This window comes from Daucus carota, chromosome 2 (genome assembly GCF_001625215.2).
Source record: "Daucus carota subsp. sativus chromosome 2, DH1 v3.0, whole genome shotgun sequence".
Classification (NCBI taxonomy): domain Eukaryota; kingdom Viridiplantae; phylum Streptophyta; class Magnoliopsida; order Apiales; family Apiaceae; genus Daucus; species Daucus carota.
The window spans coordinates 44,744,065-44,765,282 of NC_030382.2; the positions used below are offsets into that span (position 1 = coordinate 44,744,065).

The 21,218-nt window shown below is 34.3% G+C and overlaps 2 protein-coding genes across 7 annotated transcripts; one reads left to right on the forward strand and one right to left on the reverse strand.

The window, feature by feature from the left end:
- The first annotated feature begins 1,654 nt into the window (after positions 1–1,654).
- LOC108209389 (DNA mismatch repair protein MSH4) lies at positions 1,655–15,065 on the forward strand. 6 transcript variants are annotated; one of them, XM_017380262.2, is made up of 25 exons: positions 1,659–1,912; positions 2,444–2,647; positions 2,789–2,824; positions 2,927–3,039; positions 4,067–4,112; positions 4,640–4,686; positions 4,882–4,989; positions 5,410–5,485; positions 6,599–6,671; positions 6,797–6,942; positions 7,019–7,104; positions 7,618–7,757; positions 7,833–7,972; positions 8,046–8,096; positions 8,874–8,937; positions 9,338–9,481; positions 9,563–9,630; positions 9,774–9,832; positions 10,624–10,780; positions 11,568–11,620; positions 11,709–11,807; positions 13,157–13,271; positions 13,363–13,485; positions 13,920–14,184; positions 14,667–15,065. In XM_017380262.2, exons 1-24 carry the CDS (start codon positions 1,847–1,849, stop codon positions 14,082–14,084), a joined length of 2,379 nt encoding a protein of 792 aa, XP_017235751.1. In that variant the 5' UTR covers positions 1,659–1,846; the 3' UTR covers positions 14,085–14,184; positions 14,667–15,065. The 6 variants fall into 6 exon arrangements, with proteins under 6 accessions (XP_063943832.1, XP_063943829.1, XP_063943831.1 ...); XM_064087759.1 differs by lacking the exon at positions 8,874–8,937 and having other exon boundaries at positions 1,658–1,912; positions 7,833–8,096; XM_064087761.1 differs by lacking the exons at positions 7,833–7,972; positions 8,874–8,937 and having other exon boundaries at positions 1,658–1,912.
- A 504-nt stretch (positions 15,066–15,569) lies between these two features.
- On the reverse strand, positions 15,570–20,915 carry LOC108209390 (uncharacterized). Its single transcript, XM_017380266.2, has 10 exons — positions 20,727–20,915; positions 18,338–18,397; positions 18,198–18,237; positions 17,508–17,686; positions 17,361–17,399; positions 17,072–17,158; positions 16,919–16,979; positions 16,353–16,477; positions 15,981–16,072; positions 15,570–15,888 (listed from the first exon to the last, which is right to left on the reverse strand). Exons 1-10 carry the CDS (start codon positions 20,772–20,774, stop codon positions 15,774–15,776), a joined length of 846 nt encoding a protein of 281 aa, XP_017235755.1. The 5' UTR covers positions 20,775–20,915; the 3' UTR covers positions 15,570–15,773.
- Between the last annotated feature and the right edge of the window lie 303 nt (positions 20,916–21,218).

Consider the following 21,218-nt stretch of genomic DNA (forward strand, 5'->3'; position numbering starts at 1 on the left):
TTCAAATTTTGGATAAACCTGAACCCATCCGAATTTCATGAATTTAGATTTAAATTTGAATTTGTATTTGATATATACAACCTAATTGAATTAGGATTGGATATATAAAAACCCAACTATTTGAATTTACATTTTAAAATTAGAACAAAGTTCCATGTAGTCCACATATTTACTGTAGTACCGTAGACCATGTATGTTTTGTAACTATTGAATGACATAAAAACATTGCAAAATGTGTTATTTTGCAAATCATGTTCTATAAACATCATTATTTTGTTAAAATTTTTGACAATCCTAAACATTCTACAAGTTAAATAGTGAAAAACACATTATTCTGCAAAACATGTTAAGTTTGCAGGACATATTTACATAATACAGAACATTTGTGTTCTACTTGTCGAACATAAATGATTTTCAATATTTTTCATGAAATAGTTATATTTATAGAATGTATTTCACAAAATAACAAGTTTCATACAATTTGCAATGTTTTTATGTCATTCAATAGTTGCAGAACATACGTGGTCTACGCTATTACAATAAATATGTGGACTACATAGAACTTAACTCTTTAAATTTAATTTGGGTTAAATGGCGTTTTGGTCACTCAACTGACCGGGAACTTGCAATTGGGTCATCCAACTCAAAAAGCTGTCAGTCACATCATTATACTCTTAAATTAATATTTTCATTCAGGTCACTGGCCGTTACACACTGTTAAATATTTGACGGAAAGCTGACTAAGCGTCATGACCTGGCTTAAAAAAATCCACCATGGCATGTACAGTCAGCTGAAGTGGCGATTTCGTCACTCAACTGACTAAAAACTTGCAATCGGGTCATCAAACTCAAAAAAACTTTCATTTAGGTCACTTATCATAATATCCGTTAAAAATTGAAAAAAGAAATAATTAAAAGCTATCATGTAACACCTTTTTTTCTCTTTTGAAAATTTCGAAACTTATTAACAAATGAAACTAATACACATACATAAAATCAATAGCTTCACCCACAAAAACTTAATCTTTGTTTATCTCATCGTTGTATATATCTTGAGGTCATCTTGAAAAAACTCGTTAAATTTTTTATGGACTTTTTCACGATGACCAAAAAAATATTTTAAAATGACAATAGATTTATAAGTATGAAATTTTTCCCAAATGGCCTTAAGATATATAAAACGATAAAAGATAAATAAATATTAAGTTTTTGTGGGTGAAACTACTGATTTTATGTCTGTGTATTTGTTTCATTTGTCAATAAGTTTAAAAAATTTTAAGATGGAAAAAAGGTGCTGCATGATAGCTTTTAATTCTTTCTTTTTTCAATTTTTAACGGATATTATGATAAGTGACCTAAATGAAATTTTTTTGAGTTTGATGACCCAATTGCAAGTTTGTAGTCAGTTGAGTGACCAAAATGCCACTTCAGCTGACTGTACATGCCACGATGGATTTATTTAAACCAAGTCACGACGCTTAGTCAGCTTTCCGTCAAATATTTAACGGAGTGTAACAGCCAGTGACGTGAATGAAATTTTTTAAGATTATAATGATGTGACTGACAGTTTTTTGAGTTGGATGACCCAATTGCAAGTTTCCGGTCAGGTGAGTGACCAAAACGCCATTTAACCCAATTTAATTTAGATTTGGAGATCTCGTGTATCCAAACGGCTCCCGACCCAGTTTCATCCTTAACGGTACGGTGCGCGTCTCTCGTCTCTCGTCTCGTCCGGCTGGAAAGCCCCTTGCCACGTAAAAGGTCACGTTGTACTATATAATATCGACACGCATTCAAATTGAACATTAGTTGTTTTGGGTTTACGGCAGCAATTAGTTAGCTGAAAATGGAAGACGACGCCTCTGAGAAATCAACATTCGTTGTCGCTCTCATTGAAAATCGTGCCAAAGAGGTTCTCTCTCTCTCTCTCTCTCTGTGTGTGTGTGTGTGTGTGCGCGCGCGCGCTTTGTGTGTGTGTGTACATTTGGATGATGCGATGCTACGCTAGTGCCGTAGGTCCATTACTGAACTAACTGTTGATTCATGTCATAAGCGTTTCTAACTTTCTATCATATCGATTTTGTTAAATTTCATATCAGAGTCAACAATTTCATCAGAGAGTTTATATTAATCGTGACCAAATGCGTGGATAGGTTATCGATTTCACTAATGCATATATTAGATACTTCACTGTATGCTATTCGCCGTGATGCAAAATCAAAAAGTTAATGTTGCAAATGATATCAGCATGAGCCTGATCATATCTAATTTAGGAGAGTTACAGCCTATAAGTGTATGTATATGCCTCGATTTCTTTAGTTAAAGAATGTTATGAGGGATTATATATTATGTTAGTGATACTCCTGACATTTTCTCATTCGAATGAGACTAGGTAATGGACTTGGTGCTAATTGCTAAATAATTATGTAATTATTATGGACAGGTTGGTGTGGCTGCTTTCGATCTGAGATCAGCCTCGTTACATCTTTCTCAGTACATAGAAACTAGTAGGTCGTATCAGAATACAAAGACATTGATGCATTTCTATGATCCCATGGTGATTATTGTTCCTCCTAACAAGGTGGCGCCTGATAGTATGGTTGGAGTATCAGAGCTTGTAGACAGGTTCTATTCTACAACTCGGAAGGTAAATTTGGCATGTAGATACATTTTTGCATTAGGTTTTGAGATTTGAGTTCTCGGCCTACAAATTTCATGCAGTAGGTACATTTGTATTTGATTTTCATAGTTCATTTCGAGCCTAAAAATGAAATGCCATTTCTTGCAGGTTGTAATGATGCGTGGTTGCTTTGATGACACCACGGTTGTGCTGCAAACTTTATGCATCTATCTGTCCTTGTTGTTTCATTTCGATGCTGACATGCCTGTTTCTTTGTTGTAACGTCCTCGCAATTTGATTCTTCAGGGTGCGGTGCTCGTAAAAAGTTTAGCTGCAAAGGAGCCCTCTGCACTTGGCTTGGATAGTTATTACAAGCAATATTATCTATGTTTGGCTGCAGCTGCTGCCACTATTAAATGGTACTTAAACATATTACAGATGGAAAGAACACACACACACTTTTTGTGTTTTTAATTCTAGCTGATTCTCATTTGCAGAAGTTCTATACATAATTTTCCTATTTTTTAACTTGTCAGTATGTTTCTAGTATCTTGCTTCTGCCTTCTGTTGTGTTATTTGCTTCACTGGGACTTTACTTTTTTGATTTCAAATAGGGCTTGTTGCACTTTGTTATTGTCATTATTCACCTATCACTATTTCATAGTTACTTTATCTATAGTATCATATTATGTTTTTAGTTTTTGAACTCTCAAGTTTGATATGCTATTTTAATATATCAAACACAACTTTTTAAAGTGTATTTCTGTGAATGATTTGTAGTGAAGTTTAAATGGCTAGTCATTTTTCTCTTCATATGACTAAATTTAAAGTTTAAAACAATAGATTGGCGAAAAAGGATAGCTTATGAGGAGGGGTTGGTTTATTTCATGAAGTTACAGTCTCACCAAATGCCAATTTTTTGTGTCTTTATATGCATACCAGAATTCAGTTTTATGGGCCAGGAGATACATATACAATCATATTATGCTTTTACCTTGATGCATAAAGTTTTTATTTGGTTTCACTTTTTATGCCCCTTTTTTATGCGTATATGCTTGGTTCATGGTTTTAATAAAAATTAGTGGTTATGTAAGTTGAATTTTCAAAACTAATCACTATCTTTCACAAGGCTAGATTTTTGTAATGGCTGGAATTATAAAGCTCATTACAGCCCCAATTTTAATCGAAAAAATAGTATCATACATACTTGTTCACATTCTGATATTTCGTGATAATTGATGTCAACATGTGTGAGTCTGTTGTACATGAACGTTGTCATCGATATTTATGCTGGCAGTCTAAGCTCAGGTATTTGCATAGCCTTCAATTGTTATTTTGTTAAGTTTCTCCAATGACAAAGGTTCCATTGGCTTACATCGTGTTTACATTAAATTAGGTTTTGATGTAATATTTGTATTGTATGATGATTGTCTCTATCATTCACAGGATAGAAGCAGAAAAAGGAATTATCATTACAAACCACTCTCTACTTGTATGTGTTTCTCAGTTTTTGTAATGCATGTTTTAGCTTCTCCATACATATACGTGAGAATGCTTTTTAATATCCTGTTACTCAATATTTTTTACAAACATTATACCACTTGTCAAATAGAGAGATAAAGTTGTTTCAGTTTCATGATCCCACGCTAAGCTTATCAACTGAGCTTCATTTCTTTAGTAAAATGAGATAAGTAAGAGTTTCTATACGTTATTAATGTTGGGTTAAGACATGAGAATCCAAATGCTATTCAAGTACTATCTTGGATTTACTTTGGTGCCGTCCTCCCTAAACTTGGATAGTCTCAGATAGTTTAGGTGGAGAAATAACCTAAGGAATAAATGAAACAATTCATACTTAATAGCATGTCATGAAAGCAAAAAAAACGATATTAGTTCTGAGGGTGGAAGCTCTCTTTTTGTACTCCCATGTTCGAGGTACCCTATGCTTGAAAGATTTAAAAATCGCTCCTGCAATTTCATGTTTCAATGGCAATAACTTGTGCTTCTTTCATTTCCCAGGTTACATTTAACGGATCGTATGACCACATGAATATTGATGCCACTAGGTGTGCTTCCTACTAGTGAACAGTTTTGCCGTTTCGATATATATGGTGTTATTTGTACTATATGAATCAGAAGATAAGATGCTGTTCACCTGAACAACATTGTGTAGGAAAACACTCTTTTCTACTTCTAACTCCTTATTCTATTCACTTTATATATTAGTTTTGACAAGTAAATCTGATCATTTGGATCTTAAGCGTCCATAATTTGGAAATAATTGAGCCATTGCAATCTACTCTTTGGGGCACAACCAACAAGAAAAGAAGTCTGTTCCAAACTCTGAAGACAACAAGAACTATTGGAGGGTATGTCATATTATTATGATGTAGCATGACCGAATAGACTAGCAATTTCATATTTCTATTAGAGGGTATAGCACAGGATTATACTGTAACCAGACATAATGAACTAGCAATTTTGTGTTTAGGTATACTTGTTTCCTCTCCCATGGATCAAAATATCTCTTTTAAGGTCTTTCATATACTTTTATGTTGAAATCTTATATTTTCCTGTAATTCCTTTTTATCGTCTTCCTGTTTTTCTTCCCCGCTGAAGGTGCAGGGCATTCTAATTTCTACATGTGAGGATATTAAGCGTGCAAATGCCGTAATTTTCAGTTTTTGTTTATTGATGTGAAATGCGAGCTCTGATTTTGAATTGGGTGTGTAGCTTGTTTCAACAATCTGGGACTAGAGTTCTCACATATGTTTATGTGTCTCCTACAGGACTAGACTTCTTCGAGCTAACCTTTTGCAGCCTCTAAAGGATGTTGGGACCATAAAAGCTCGACTTGATTGCCTGGTGAGTATCATCGGTTATTCTCATAATATTGGGATCTGTCTCTGCATATTACCTGATCGATGATGGAATAACACATATATCATGTACTTTTTAAAATTGGTATCTTATTAAAATTTATAAGTTTTACTGAATGACAAAAATAGGATCAATTTATTATTGTTCTTTTTAAAATTTAGCTCATTAATTTAACAATTTTGATTCACAGAGATTAATGCATAAGTTTTACCTGTTGATGCAATGTTGTCTAGCAATTTTACAATGTGAAAGGCTACATAATAAAGACCTAAATCTTGACATGTTGGTATGTATGTACACTCGTACAGAAGAACTACTGATTATTTAAATCATCTATTCTCCAGCGGACACCCATAACAATTTCCTTTTTTTTTTGAAAGTATTTTGAAGGTGTTATATGCAATGAGCTTACAAGATACACCTCTTAATTTCCCCTCGTCCTCAGACTGCAAGAAGATTATATACTATACATAGAGCTTCTGTGGAGTGACATTCATAATATAGAAAATTTGAATACTCATGCACACATTTGCCTCCACTTAGGCTCGAACCCTCAAGGACCAGGGCTATCCGCTTGGATAATCATTGGATATGGTAATTGTATATGGTCAGGTATATAGTATCAAATCAACTTATTAGTGAGTTATGAGTTGCATGAGCTATATAATATGGTTGAGACTGAAACCTGGGTTAGATGGACCTATTAAGAAAGTTCTCCATTTGTTCCCATTAATTATTGTTTATATGATATGTCAGCTTGAGATAATATCAATCTTTTGCATATGCTTTTGTAAATACATTGTTGATTACCCCTTCGGATACATTGATCTGATCCGACCCGTATCTGGACTATGGAATCATCACTATCATGTCATTTGATTTTTGGATTTGAGGACAAATTTTTGGTGTTCTTAAGACATGCATTGGTTTCAAACTTTAGTGTCTCTATAAGTTCTTGTTCAAATATTTATAGTGTCTTTAAGACATGCATCTGGATTCTAAAATCATCATTATCACGACATTTGCATTGTTGATGACGCATTCTCTCCCCCCCCCCCCCCCCCCCCCCACCCCGCCTCCCTATAAATGTCACTGCAGGATGAATTAATGACCAATGAGCAGCTGTTTTTTGGACTCTCACAGGCTCTTCGAAAGTTTCCCAAAGAAACTGGTAACCAATATACATATTTATGAAGGTTGAAGTAGAAGTAGGTGGATGATTTTAATAACATGAATGCGGAACCAAATAATATATTGTTAGCTTTATAAAAGCTAAATATATTTTACTTCATCCAGATAGGGTCCTCTGCCACTTCTGCTTCAAGCCAAAGAAAGTTACAAGAGAAGTTTTGGGCATTGATAATGCCAGAAGCAGCCAAGTGTTAATATCCAGCATTATTCTTCTAAAAACAGCTCTAGATGCCTTGCCATTACTGTCGACTGTAGGTTCTGTTAAACTTCTCCGTGCCACGATTCTAGGACTCGGATTCCAAATCAATCCACTATATTCTACTTCAGGTGCTTAAGGATGCGAAGAGCGTTCTTCTTGGAAATGTTTACAATTCTGTATGTGAGAATGAGAAGTATGCCTCCATCAAGAAAAGGTATCGCTGTACTTTTATACTGTATATATATTAACACATGTGGCTGTTCATATATTATTTTGTAAATAAAAAATTGTTCTACCCCATGCTCTTTTGCTTTTATGCTTTTTTCTAAGAGGATTATAGGAGGCTACATACTTGCAAAAGTCTCAATTAATTGGAAGAATTTTCTCTAATCATCATGTCATAGTGAAATCATTAATTTTCTTTCTAAACGAACTTTAAATACTCTTTTTAACTTTCATCAATTAAGTCATGCAAATTTTGTAAGCTTTTCACATAATCTATTAAATGTTGGTAGTACACTCTTTTAAAGATGATAGTAGTATATACAGAAAGTAAATTGGAAGTTTATGGTTTTTCCTGTAAGATTCTTCTCTTCCCCTCCCCCTCTACCCCCTCACCCCTGCACAAAATTACTATTTGACAATATCTGAAGTAGTTTTACATGAATACTTTATTTTTTGCCAAGTTTTTCTTGAAAAAGTTGACACTTAATATATTTCTCTGCAGAATTGGTGAAGAGATCGACGAAGATGTGCTACACGCACGTGTTCCTTTTGTTGCCCGTACGCAGCAGTGCTTTGCTGTCAAAGCTGGAATAGACGGAATGCTAGATATCGCACGAAGAACATTTTGCGACACCAGTGAAGGTGCTTTTTTATGATTGCAATTGTTATCAGTTTTCTTTCCCCAGATTTTTCACTTCTTTCAATCTAAATGGACAGCAATACACAGTCTCGCCAACAAGTATCGTGAAGAATATAAGCTTCCAAATTTAAAGATCCCATTTAACAACAGACAGGGATTTTACTTTAGTATTCCACAAAAGGACGTACAAGGGAAACTTCCTAGCAAGTTCATTCAGGTTGCGAATTACAACTATTTTAAAATATATAGTCTAGCATTTCTAATTTATTTGATTCCAATACAATGTTCAGGTGGTGAAACATGGGAACAATATACATTGCTCAACGCCAGAGCTTGCTTCAGTAAGTACCATGACTGTTTCTATTTTCTTCAATTCAAACTTCCCACCTTTTGAGAACGAACCCAAAGGTAAAAGTTCACACCTAAGTTTGCAATTTTTGATGTCTTGGATTTTATGTCATATTTGGGAGAGACGAGTTGTATAAGAACAATAGTTTAAATGTATTGAACAAGAAGATTGATACTGCACAGAGGTCCTCAAGGTCACATGGAGACTGTTGACTTGTGATAGTCGAGAATAAGACAATCAGAAATTTGTTGTTCTTTCATCAAGTTAGAGGGAGAGACTGTCCAAATGTGGATTACTCATGTCACTAAATGTGATTTTGTCATATATTATGAATAATATGCGGATTATGTGATTATGAGAGAGACATGAGTGAATAACAAAGAGAAATCAGGGCAGAAAGTATCTGTATATATCTGAATATATAAGCTCGATTTTATGCTATTACATCATAACAACGCTGCAGAATGCACATACATTATGTATGTAAGCATCTGTTGCAAGTGTTCTACTGAACTTAAGACTCTCTAGTACATTAATACAACAATGAGGCAATGCCTCTTATATAGAAAGGGAAACTTGGTCCTTATTCCTTGAACATCAATGTTGATTTCAGGATACTTGGAGGTAACACTATGTCACCATTTTTACATGTTGTCATGGTGCTAATTTATATAATGTGCTTATATTTAACAGACTTATTATTAATTTTTTGTATAATTGCACATGATTACAAACACTGATTTTCTTCACTAATGCATAAAATCTGCAGTTGAATGTAAGAAACAAGTCTGCAGCTGGCGAATGTTATATAAGGACAGAATTTTGCCTGGAAGGTTAAGTTAGATTTTATGGAAATATTTTGATGGGTGAACTTGTTTTACTGAATGACTTCATGATACATATACTTTTTTTTTTAGTGTTAAGCAAGTTGTAAACTAGAGTGTTTGTGGTTGTAGTAGATTATAGAGGGTGCAGTTTCCAGTTGTAAGCAAATAGCGTACTGTAATCTTTGCCTTGTTGGAACTTTGCAAGGATGATGTCTCTGTATTGTTACAGGGTCAATTATCTTATCATGATAAATTTTTTTATTTTTTCTGTGCAATGCAATGTATATCAGTGGTGATATTATTTTTGAATTTTTAGCGCTAAATCGTATGTGTACATCAAAGGCGTAGTATTTTAGATTATATATCTATCACCGCAATACATAAGCTCTTCTCATTTGTCATGCAGAACTGATGGATGCAATTCGAAAAGAGGTGTCTGCACTCACTTTGCTTGCTGAAGTCTTATGCCTTCTGGATATGATTGTTAATTCGTTTGCAAATATGATATCTACTAAGCCTGTTGATAGATATACGAGACCGCGATTTACAGGTAGGTGGTTAATGTTTTTCGCATCATTTTGCTCAATTGTTAGTATATGCTGAAATAAAGCTAGTATTATGCTATTTGTAGACAATGGCCCATTAGCAATCGATGCTGGAAGACATCCTATTCTAGAGAGCGTGCACAATGAATTTACTGTAGGTCACACTTTGCTATCCCTTAATACCATGTCTGAGGAAATGAAAGGACTTTTCTCTACTAGGAACTTTATAGACTCTTTCATTCATAATCTGAAATGCTGATGTTATGTATGATTTCTCTATTGTCACTTCTTTTGCAGCCCAACAATTTATTTCTTTCTGAAGCATCAAACGTTGTCATTGTCATGGGGCCAAACATGTAAGATATAACATCGTAAATTTTTTCTACATTATAGTTTTGTTACAAATTAATTTGAATGAAGCAGCATTTATTAAGAAGCAAAATATTACTTTTAGGAACATAATGCTGGTAGAGAATAGTTTCTAGGCAATATTATTTGGAGGTCAGCTTAAGGAATTTAGTTTACATAAAATGAAGACTTGAAATCTTCTGTGGTCTTAGATATTACAATTCTGTCATATCACATTATCACTGAACCACCACGGCTACACATATATTAAGTTGCTGTAGGTCACTGTTATGTTGCTATATCATTCTATTGTAACATAAGACCTGGTGTTGCAGTAGGGGGTTAATTATGTTGCCTGGGGACCCTAAGGCAACGTAAAAAAAAAGCGACACACTTTTTATGTTGCCTTGGACATTTTTTGGCCTATTGCAACATATAATGGACCTACTGCAGCATTTTTTATGAGTTGCAATTGGCTACTTATTTCATAGTGATATTTCAGTTTGGTTCTGTCACATTTGCACGTTATTCATTCCCTGAAGTTTTTTGATCTTTGCAACATGTTGCTTAAAAGAATCTTTACCTTTTGGTTCAGCAAATTACTTACAATCCAAGACCACAAGCTTAATGATAGAAGAACTTCCTTAGCCTCAATTCATGAAACAATTATCTTATAGACTTATACATTATAAGCCAATGTAGTTTTCTCGTTTTTTAGGCAGTTTGGATTCTTACAGTAAGGTTCAAACTAGTTTTTTTGTCTGTACGCTGAAATGTAATTAAAATATTCTCTCTGCAGGAGTGGGAAAAGTACTTATCTTCAGCAAGTGTGTCTAATAATCATCCTAGCCCAAATTGGGTGCTACGTTCCTGCCAACTTTGCCACTCTTAGAGCAGTTGATCGCATTTTTACAAGAATGGGGACCGGAGATAATCTCGAATCCAACTCTAGTACTGTATGTCCAAGATTGCCCTCAAAGAATTTTAGAAAACAAAAACACACGAAAACTGCTATTGCATAACTGACGCTAATATGAAAAATTTATAGTTGTCTGTCAAGCTTCCTGCCCACCAGCATAATATTTAGTGATTAATGATAGCTTTAGCTAGTACCTAACTGAGAAATTGATGCATGCTTTAAAGTCTATACAAGTATTGATGATACCTTATTCTGATGAAACAATCACTTTATTTAAATTTGTTGGCAATAGTCATTTTAAAGAAAACTCAAGGTATTCTTGTTGGCCATATCTGATAACAATAAGTCGATAATATTGTAGTTCAATATACTTCTTCCCAGTTCATCAAAGAAATTATCTGAACAGAGCACATCTAGTAGTCTAGTAGTTCTGATCTATAGACGGATACAAATTGTAATATGCTACACAAAACTTATTACTATATATATAGACGTCATATAATATAGTTTTGTGCAGGACAGCGTGTAGACTCCAGCTATTATTTCACTCTTCTAATATATTAAATGTAGTTGGAGTATATTGTTACCTTGAGTATATCATAGCTTATAAGCGGAAGTGACTTGCCAAAAAAGTTGGTGTTACTTTTTACACAAACAGGCCAAAAAAGTTAATTTACTTTCATGTTGCTAAGCAAAACAGACATATCACTCTTCCATTTTCTATTTTTTTTCTTAGAAGTTAAATGAAAGTTCTATTGTGTCTATAAACTGCTTGAGAAACATGACTACTTTGTCTGAGATAGTAAGAAAGCTTAATTTTACAGTTTATGACTGAGATGAAGGAAACAGCTTTTATTATGCAGAATGTTTCAGAAAGGTATACGAATTATATCAACATTATTCTGATTCTCTTCTATGAGATGTTTAAGTGAATGGTTTTAACTGGAATTGTATGATGAACACAGGAGTCTGATTGTGATGGATGAACTGGGTAGGGCCACTTCTTCTTCCGATGGGTTTGCAATTGCATGGAGCTGCTGTGAACATCTATTGTCACTAAAAGCGTAACTCCATGACCTCACTCTTATCTGTTAGCAGATTTAACATGTGATGCCAACGGTCCTTCATTTCTGAGTATGTTGCAATTTACCTATGACATTCACGCATTCTGGTAAACATCTTGGTGGCTACATGTCACACATGTCACCAATACATAGATGTGATATACATTTAACTTTTGAGACATTTCTCTAGGACTCCTGTCATTGATCATTCTTGACATGAGAAGCCCCCTGTTTAAATAATAAATTAGTAAAAGAATTAGTTTTGAGGATAGCTACTTATGCTCTCAGATCGTCCATAGAGCTTAATTTCAGACTTGGTAATATGTCTACACTAAGATGATGCCTACAGTTGACTCTATCTGGGTAATGGTTATTACGGTGCCTAGCTAGATACCTTGAAATCGACTAGTCGACAAGTCGCCCGACTAGTCAAAAAAATTTGACAAGTCGTGATATACATATATATATTTAGTGAAGATTATATGATATAGATACTAACACATCAATTTCATATTTTAAATAAAAAGTAACAGACAATAAGTCGAGCATCCCTAAGCAAATAAAAACATAATAGATGAGTGAAATAAACTAATCAAACATAATCATCCATCAACATTAGGAATATGGCCCCCCCCCCCCCCCCCCCCCCCCCCCCGGGCTGTCGCCACCGCCGTCGCCGGAAAATATCAAAGCCTAATTTATTTGATAAACAGAGCTTACCGGATTGCCTCCGCCGCCAATTGAGAAGGAGATGAAGTCGCCGCTGCAGATAAGTTTAAGAGGAGAGGTGCAAACTCTATTTCATGTCTCGTAAGTATAGTTAAAAAAAAGTCCTAATTGGGTCGGGTAAAACCCATGGATGACTTTTTATATCGAGTCGCTCCTCGACTTATTTTCTTTCCCGACTTTATGACTAGTCGACTAGTCGTCGACTCAACAAAAATGATCTGGGTATTGGTAACTTAAGATTTTCTTGTCTGAATGCATTTAATTTTCTCCAAGTAATATGACTTTATTTAATAAGCAGTTTGTGAAAAATGATTTTAAGAGATGAAGTACATGATGAGATATATATAAGAAAATAGTTTATTGAAATAACAATACCAAAACCGACTACATGAATCAACGCATTGTAAGCGAAATAGGACTATATACAATATACATGATATATTGAACATTTGATTCTGTGTACGGAAATACATATTAGTCATAAGATGAAAAATATTTGCAGGAGGGTAGCAATTTTTTTCTCACTTGTATATTTATTCCAGACCTACATAGTAGAATTATTATTCCTGCTCTTGATTGCCCCTTAAGATATTCATCTGAGTGATTTGACTGCTTTTCAGGTATACTATATTTGCAACTCATATGGAGAACCTATCAGAATTAGCTACCATCTACCCTAATGTTAATATTCTTCATTTTCATGTTGAAGTGAAAAACAATCGTTTGGATTTTAAGGTAGTTCATGTTGCATGTTTTATATTTACTTTTTCCCCGGATATTGTTGCTTTTTTGGAGGATTCTTATTTACTCTGATTCACATCATCAGTTTCAACTGAAGGATGGCCTGCGGCATGTACCACACTATGGTCTATTGTTAGCAGGAGTGGCAGGGTTGCCGGGCTCAGTGATAGAAACTGCTAGAAGCATCACATCACAGATTACATCAAAGGTGAATTATATTCCTTGCTGATGAGATATTTTTGGAATGTTCATTAGATTTTCAGACAACTATGTTCACACACTTGAAAACCCAAGTCTGGTTCCATAGCTGGCACCAGTTTTCCTGAGTTTTAGGATAGGGGTATACATACTAGATTTGTAGCCTGTAGAATAAGGTATTGTTCATGTGAAACTGAATGTATTTTTTCTTCAGCTTTGTGATAAGACTGTATGAATGCATAAACAAAATTATCGGCTTAAACTGACTGCATGTAGTTTTTAAACTTAGGCAGCAATGATTTCTCAATTTGTACCAAGAAATGTGAAAGAAAGCAAGTTCATTGCTGCAAAACCTCTTTAGGTATCTAGAATTGGGTAGGCGTTTATATTGTAAAATAATGACATTCTTTTTAGTATATATTATCTTTTCTCCTCCATGCATAGGAAACGAAGAGAATGGGGGTGAACTCTGAGCAGTACCATGGAATCCAAAAGGCGTACCGTGTTGCACAACAGCTAATATGTCTGAAATATTCCAGCCAAGATGAAGATTCTATCCGACAAGCATTACAAAATCTAAAAGAAAGCTATATTGCTGGAACTCTTTAAAGTTTCACAGACTTAATTTTCCTTCTGAGCTACCAGGGCAGAACCTTAACATAGCTTAAAAGTGCTTATGAATAATGAGGATATTGAACATCTCTACCGGGTAAGTTTTGTTTGCTTTTAGGACATTGAACATGGAAACCTCAGAATGTAAATATAAAAAGCCATGTTCTTACAGTTTTCGTTTGCAAAACAAAAAATGTGCTCTTCACTGTGTTTCGATACAATTGCTTTAGAGTTATACAATCAACTTCCTCCAATATTAAAGCAAATGACAATAGTGGCTGTTATTTGGCGATATTACCCATAATAAAATACTCCTATATGCTTATTAGTAATCATGCACATTAACCAACAATATTACAGGGAATAACTAGAATATAGTTATGACTTTAGAGACTTTTTTTTTTTGACAGGAAGAAATATGAGAGACTAATACAGTAATCCTTTAAGACGAGTACAATCCTTTCTTAAAACAAATATATTGAAACATAGGGAAGGGGTAGGAAACTCCCCTGGTTCATTAACAATTTCCCCTGGTTCTCTCTCTCATCTTCTTAATCTTCATATTATCTTCATATGTAGGTGGAGGTACATCCTCCGGCTTTGAAGTTGCAGACAGCTTAGGGGAGTGGTTACAATAGGCTTACAAGGCAGCCCAGGGACACGGCGTGCTAGAACAGATGTATTCTTGGAAATCATCATTCCTTCTTCAAGGTACTCTGTGATTGGAAGACAGGAAAAAAATGTACAACAGGATAGCAATAAGATCAGTTGATAGAGAAGATGGTACACTCTATAGTTTGCGCGGCCACTTCTCACAGTCATTGTCAAACACATATTAGCACATACATTCACTGTGTGTGCATGAATTGAAAAGCAAACTTTACTTGTACAAATTTGAAAGATTCAGACAAACCTTCATCAGTCTGAGCATTGGTAAAAAGCAGATCAATATCAGTACCAAATGCTTGTTTTTGAATATTTGCTCTTTTAAATCAGCCAGTGTTATGAAATGGCCGTGTATCGAAATGGAATCATAATCTTTAGCACTTTTAAACTTATAACAAACTGCCATTACACCACCAACGATCAAACACCAGCTTCTCTTCTGCAACCCTGAGCAGGTTATAAACTAATATAATTTTTTTTCGAAACTTGGGCTCCTTAAAATATATATATAAATATATTAGGATCGCAGATAACTAAAAATTATGTGCCATGAGTTCATTTAAAAAGGATGATGATTTGTCTAAAAAAAATAGGACAATTGAAATTATATGAATTTTTACAAACATCATTAAAGACTAAGATGGTTCTTCTAACATGCCAACAGCAAAAATAACAAAACTCGAAGTAGTTCCTGTATATACGCATTTGGTGATAAGTTATCTCATTTTATCTTTAGAAAAAATTGTTAAGCTTGTTAAATATAAACCAAAAAGGTTGTTATTTTTTCCACTGTAACGAAATGATGAAATCTAGACATTTAAAAAACACATCACATAAAATCAGCTTTTACTATTCCTGTGCCTGTATATATTTCCACAAATAACATCAAATCAACAAATCTTATACCATTCTAGAAGTAAACTTTGGATAGTGAGGGGGCGGGGGATAGCTATCAATTACAGAAGGCTTTCTGAGACGTCACGTACTCTATGAGAATTCAAGTAAAAGACACTAACTATATCATATGTCAGTCAAGATCAAGGACGACAGAATGACCACATATGCTAGTAAGAAGAAAACGGCTATCTGAAAGAAGAACTTCGGGTTGTCTCTCATGTTTGGAGATGCAACCGCCCTGTAAAGAACAGAGAACATCCAGAATCAGAATAAAGCAAGGAAGAAACACACCAACACAGAAAATGTTTCAGAAGGGTTACAAGACATCACCTAGCTATGCGTTGAGACAGCCTATGGAAAGGCATGCTTTGCATGAAAACAATACCAGGTCCTGTTAGAACAGCTGTTACTACATTCTCACCCTGCACCACAAGCAAAAAATGAGATGAGGATTCAACTACTACAATACAAAAGAATTATGCACAATTCTAATGCAAATCCAGAGTTTTCCCAAATCCCAAGTCATATTCTAGAGATCAATGGCAACAAGCCGTGTAGATATTCTCAAGTGCTACAATTAGAACTGTAGCATATGCGTGGGTCGAGAAAAAAAGCATATAATGCATGTCTTCGCTCCAGTGGATATGAAAGGAAGATAAGATAAGTAATAACAATAGTATACTGGATGCGTAAGAAAATTACCCCAAACACCACCCTTCTCATAGGACCATTAAATTTGACTTGCACATCCACTGTTCCTGACAGAGCAACTATACTGGACACATCAACCGAAAGGACTTCGCCTACCTCAAGACTTTTCTGCACAACTAAAACCAGACAAAGAAATAAAACTCCTGATAATTACATGCAGTGTTCTATAGTGAGTGATTAGAACATAAATAGTTGTTGTGTACACTGCAGAGAAAGTACATTTTTAGAGATCAGATGCTAGTGGGATATGATTGCAATAATTATTAACAAGAAGATCCCTTGAGTAAACATGTTGGAATGCTAAAGTTTATCAAAGTCACTATCGTTTAATGTTTAAAGTTATTGCCAATGAGAAAGGTAAATATTGAAAATTTAATGCCTAATTAACTTTGGGTAAAACTTACAACAATGGGACACCTAGAATGCCTTGCAACTCAAAATCGAGTCTATGTTTTATGTATATAACAGGCCCAAACCCAAATTCTTCTCTTTTTAGGATGCCAAATAAAGCCTTAATGTGTTCTCATACTACATATATGGTGATATAGGAATTATACCTGATCCACCACCAACTATGAATGCAAGTCCTTGGCCAGATAATTTTTGTGTCAGGAATCCCTATAATTATCAGATAATATCAGTTGGACCAAGACTGTTAAATACTGCAAGGATATTCTAAATTTTTTAAGACACATAGACAATCATCTGACCTCTACACCAGGTACAACATTACGTGCCCTTTGATGAACTGCATTGTTGACTTTCACATCGTTGATGGAGCACAGAAATGCATCTGGCTACAAAATATATCAACAATTTAATAGACGTCAAGTCAAACTATAAGCTCTCTTTCAGATTTGAAATAATTGAGATACAGGGTAATGTCACATAGCTTAAGAATCCAATACACTGACACTTAAGTAGGTTCAGTAATAATAAGTATGGGATATATGGAAACAATCTCTCCAAAAACAAAAAAGAAGATGTTTATCAAATTACCTGGCATAACATCTCACCTCCAAACAATGCTAGATCAATCTGCAATTATAATTTTATTTTGTTTTTAAATGCTGTTTGTGCCTTATATTTTCAAAAGTTGCTTTTAGCTAGTAAAATGCCAAGCCAAAAAATTAAAAATATACAAACCGGAAGAATTTTTGCAAGGGAAGGTGCAGCTATTCCAACAAAACCATCAGTCGCGCCAGCATTGTGGAAAACAATATTACTCAAACTCTTTCCAAAAAGCCACTGCCACACACCAGCTTCATTTTCAGGGACAAAAACATTCTCCATTACAGTCTCCCCAGACATGTAGCACATAGAACCTGTGATATAATTAGTAATGAAAAGATGTGAGGTCACTCTTGCACTGGAAAGACTGCAGTCCTTTAAAAGTAAGATATTATGCGCGTGCGCGCGCACACACACACACATATATGGTTAGTTTAGTTCAATTATTATTTTAATGGCGGTTTCAAGAATCATAACAAAAATAAAGATAGTGAGAACGTCAATATTACACATAGCATAAAGATAAGATTTTAAATTCTCTTGGCAAGGTCAAGTACAAGAAATTTAAATACTTAAACACATATATCCTCTAGTCCTCAACCATTGGTAAATAAGGACGAGAAATATCCTCTAGTCTAATTTAAATAATCAATAGGTACTTCTACATTTAAACGCCCATTGAAATTGATATAGCAACAGAATTCCTTCACACTTGCTAGCAACATTTAAAGTATAATCCCTGTATTGCTCTAGAAGTTGATAGAGAGTTATTAGTTAAGAGAAAAGAAGCAAAAAGTGACAGTTTATCATGCACAAGCAATTTACCTGGTTTTGCTATAACCTTCTCTTGCGGCTTCAACATGATCTGGTTCCATGGAGAGAAACAAACAGAACAAAATAAATTCGATAATGGTTCACAGTTTAATATAACCCGAACAGGGGTAATATATATAGTCTGTTGATACCTGAACTATCTGAGCTTCTCCACCTAAAATTTGGAAAGCTGTTACAGCATCTTGAGGACTCTACAGTTTATAGTACTACAATGAGTCCAGGACAAAAAGTACAGAAAAATGATCTGAATAAACAGTAAAGGCCAGGAAAAGATTGGACACTCGGAATGAAAAAGTAAACTAAAAATATAGCTCAATTTTGTGACTTGGCCAGATTACAAATATTAATAAGATATATGCTAGATTATATTTTTTTCTAGGAAAGTATATTTAGCATTTATTGTCTATTGATGTTAAGTACTGAGTTGGATAAAAATCAAATAAAACGCAAATTCGCTTACAGTAGCATTTTTTAATCTAATAAACAGAAAAGCGTGGAATATATCCAGGACTCAGAGTTATGAGTCTTTTATTATTTGGTAATTAAGTTGAAACAACCGCCACCTAGTAGAACACGTGATAAATAAGCAAAGACAGGAAGAGAAAAACAGAAGAAACGTATTAATTGAGCTGAGTTGACTGGACAGCTACTCGTATATCAAAAATGGTGGATATCTTGAAAGTAGCGAAGTTGCTAGAAAAGTAGAATTTTTAACAAAGACTAAAAAAGGATCACATAGACCTGAAGCCAACATTGCATTATTAATGGTTGAACAGGACTCATGCAGATGCCAAATACGTTATGCAATTGGTGGTAACTGCTTAGTATTTTTAACTTGAACTTTCAGATTAAGCAAAGAAAATTATGTAGAGTGGCCAATGATTTATAATTATGATGAGAAACATCATTTGGCTGCAAGAGTTTAGAAGTTTGAAAGTATCCACCTCTATTAAATATTTAGTTTATTATCAACTCTGTTGAAAAATATCACAAGTGAAAGACATCTTTCAGCTCCTTGAGATTGCATAAAAGTAATTTGGAAATGTAATCAAAGGAAGACTCTTACCATTCCCATGTCCCTTTAGAATAGTTGAAGGAACATAGATATTTTGTGACTTACAAGGTCAGCTAATTTGATCTTGAGGCTTGACCTCACATGTAGTGACAATAATCTAGGTTATGAAATAGAAGACACATGCGTGTCAAATAATTTGAACTCGGGATGCATAAATCACTCTTTTTTAGATACATGATTGACATACCGCCAAGGACAGTGTTATTAAATGCCATATGCGCACAGAAGCATAAAGGCGCCCTGGAGCATAAGCGCAATGCGAAATATGCGGATTCATCAAAGACAAATAAATATACATATATAAATGATATATAAGTAGAATATTGTTAATTAATAGATAAGAAGACATTTAATTGATAAGACAACCAAATTCGTCATCATTTAGACCCAAAGTAAAACAATTTAAAGTCAGAGTAGCAAAGAATTCCAAAGTCATTCTTCTTCGTCGTCTTCATCAGTATTCACAAAATCATCATCTTCACTAATAAAATTCGGATCCTCAACAAAGTCTTCTTCATCATCCTCAAGTTATATGTGTATATACAGCAATTATATGTATTAATATATTAGTGTATACAAGATGTGTATTTTAAATGTGTGTATATCTATATGCAAGAATCATGAAAAGATGAGTTTATTCATTCTCCCATTTGATATCTCTCGTCCTTGTATGTATATCTGGTTTGTATCTATTAGTGTCAGTTGCTACAAGGTCCGTAGGGTTTTTTTTATTCATTTTCTTTAATATTAACTCATTTTAACACAAGCGCGCTTATCTTGCACTTTTGAACTGCACATAATGACGCTTTAAAAGTGAGCGCATCATCGAAGGTGCATCGCATCTCCGAAGCGATGCGCATTGCATAAGCGCGCTTTTAATAACACTGGCTAAGGATGTGGGCAAAAAAAATACACTTAAATATTTTATGATGGGGCGGTAACCAACATTCCATTAGTGACATAATCAAAATCACTTATGTCTATAATAGTACAGTCAATGCGAAAAAATTAGAGATGAACAGGTTACAGGTCCACGTCAAACAAAACTTGGTATGATCCTATAGATAAGAAGTAATTTCTTACACCAAATAACCAGATCAATGAGGTGAAAGGATCAATTCATTTACGAAGCAAAATCTTGAGCAAGTTCACCAATAGAATCACCCCGGGAATGCAAACATACAAAAAATTCATATTCAAATCCTTGCTATCTGCTAAATTGGAGTTTGCAACATCATATAGGGTACTGACCAAACACACATATCAACACAATTTTATCAAGCACTTGTCAAAAATTCCAAATAAATACATCATATGTGTTACGAGACTTGCGCAAAAGTGAAATAAGCAAAACAACCTCCAATACCTCTAATTTTTATTTGAATTATGATACATATACACACATATAGTGATTCAGATAAATGTATTGAATTAATGAGGAGTACCTGATATACAAAAGGTTGTAAAGATGTAGAGAAGAATGGAGCAGCCATTGGGAAATCTCTCTCTCTCTCGCTGTTTCTCTCTCTCAGTCTCTCTGTGTGATTCACAGAAAGGGTCGATCGTATGACAGGGATCTCAAGACAACATTAGAAAAGATTGATTAGACAGAATTACTTACAAAGATTTTGGCTGCTGTGTTTCTTAGGTGATTACTGACGTGGCATGATTTTATTGGATTGTGTCCTCTTTCCGACGTGGCCATGTTCAATTAGTCAAACTGTTGAAGGTCAGGTCCCCCGGAAAAAAAAGAGAGATGGAATTATTGCTGATAAATTAATTGTGTGATAAAATAATCGATTAGTTGAATATATTGGTGATAAATTTTAATGTTTTTTATAGTAGTACATAAAATTTGGGTATCAGTTTTTTTCTTGACAATTTAAACTTGATATACGCGTTATAAATAAATAAATAAATAAATATGTGTTTTAATA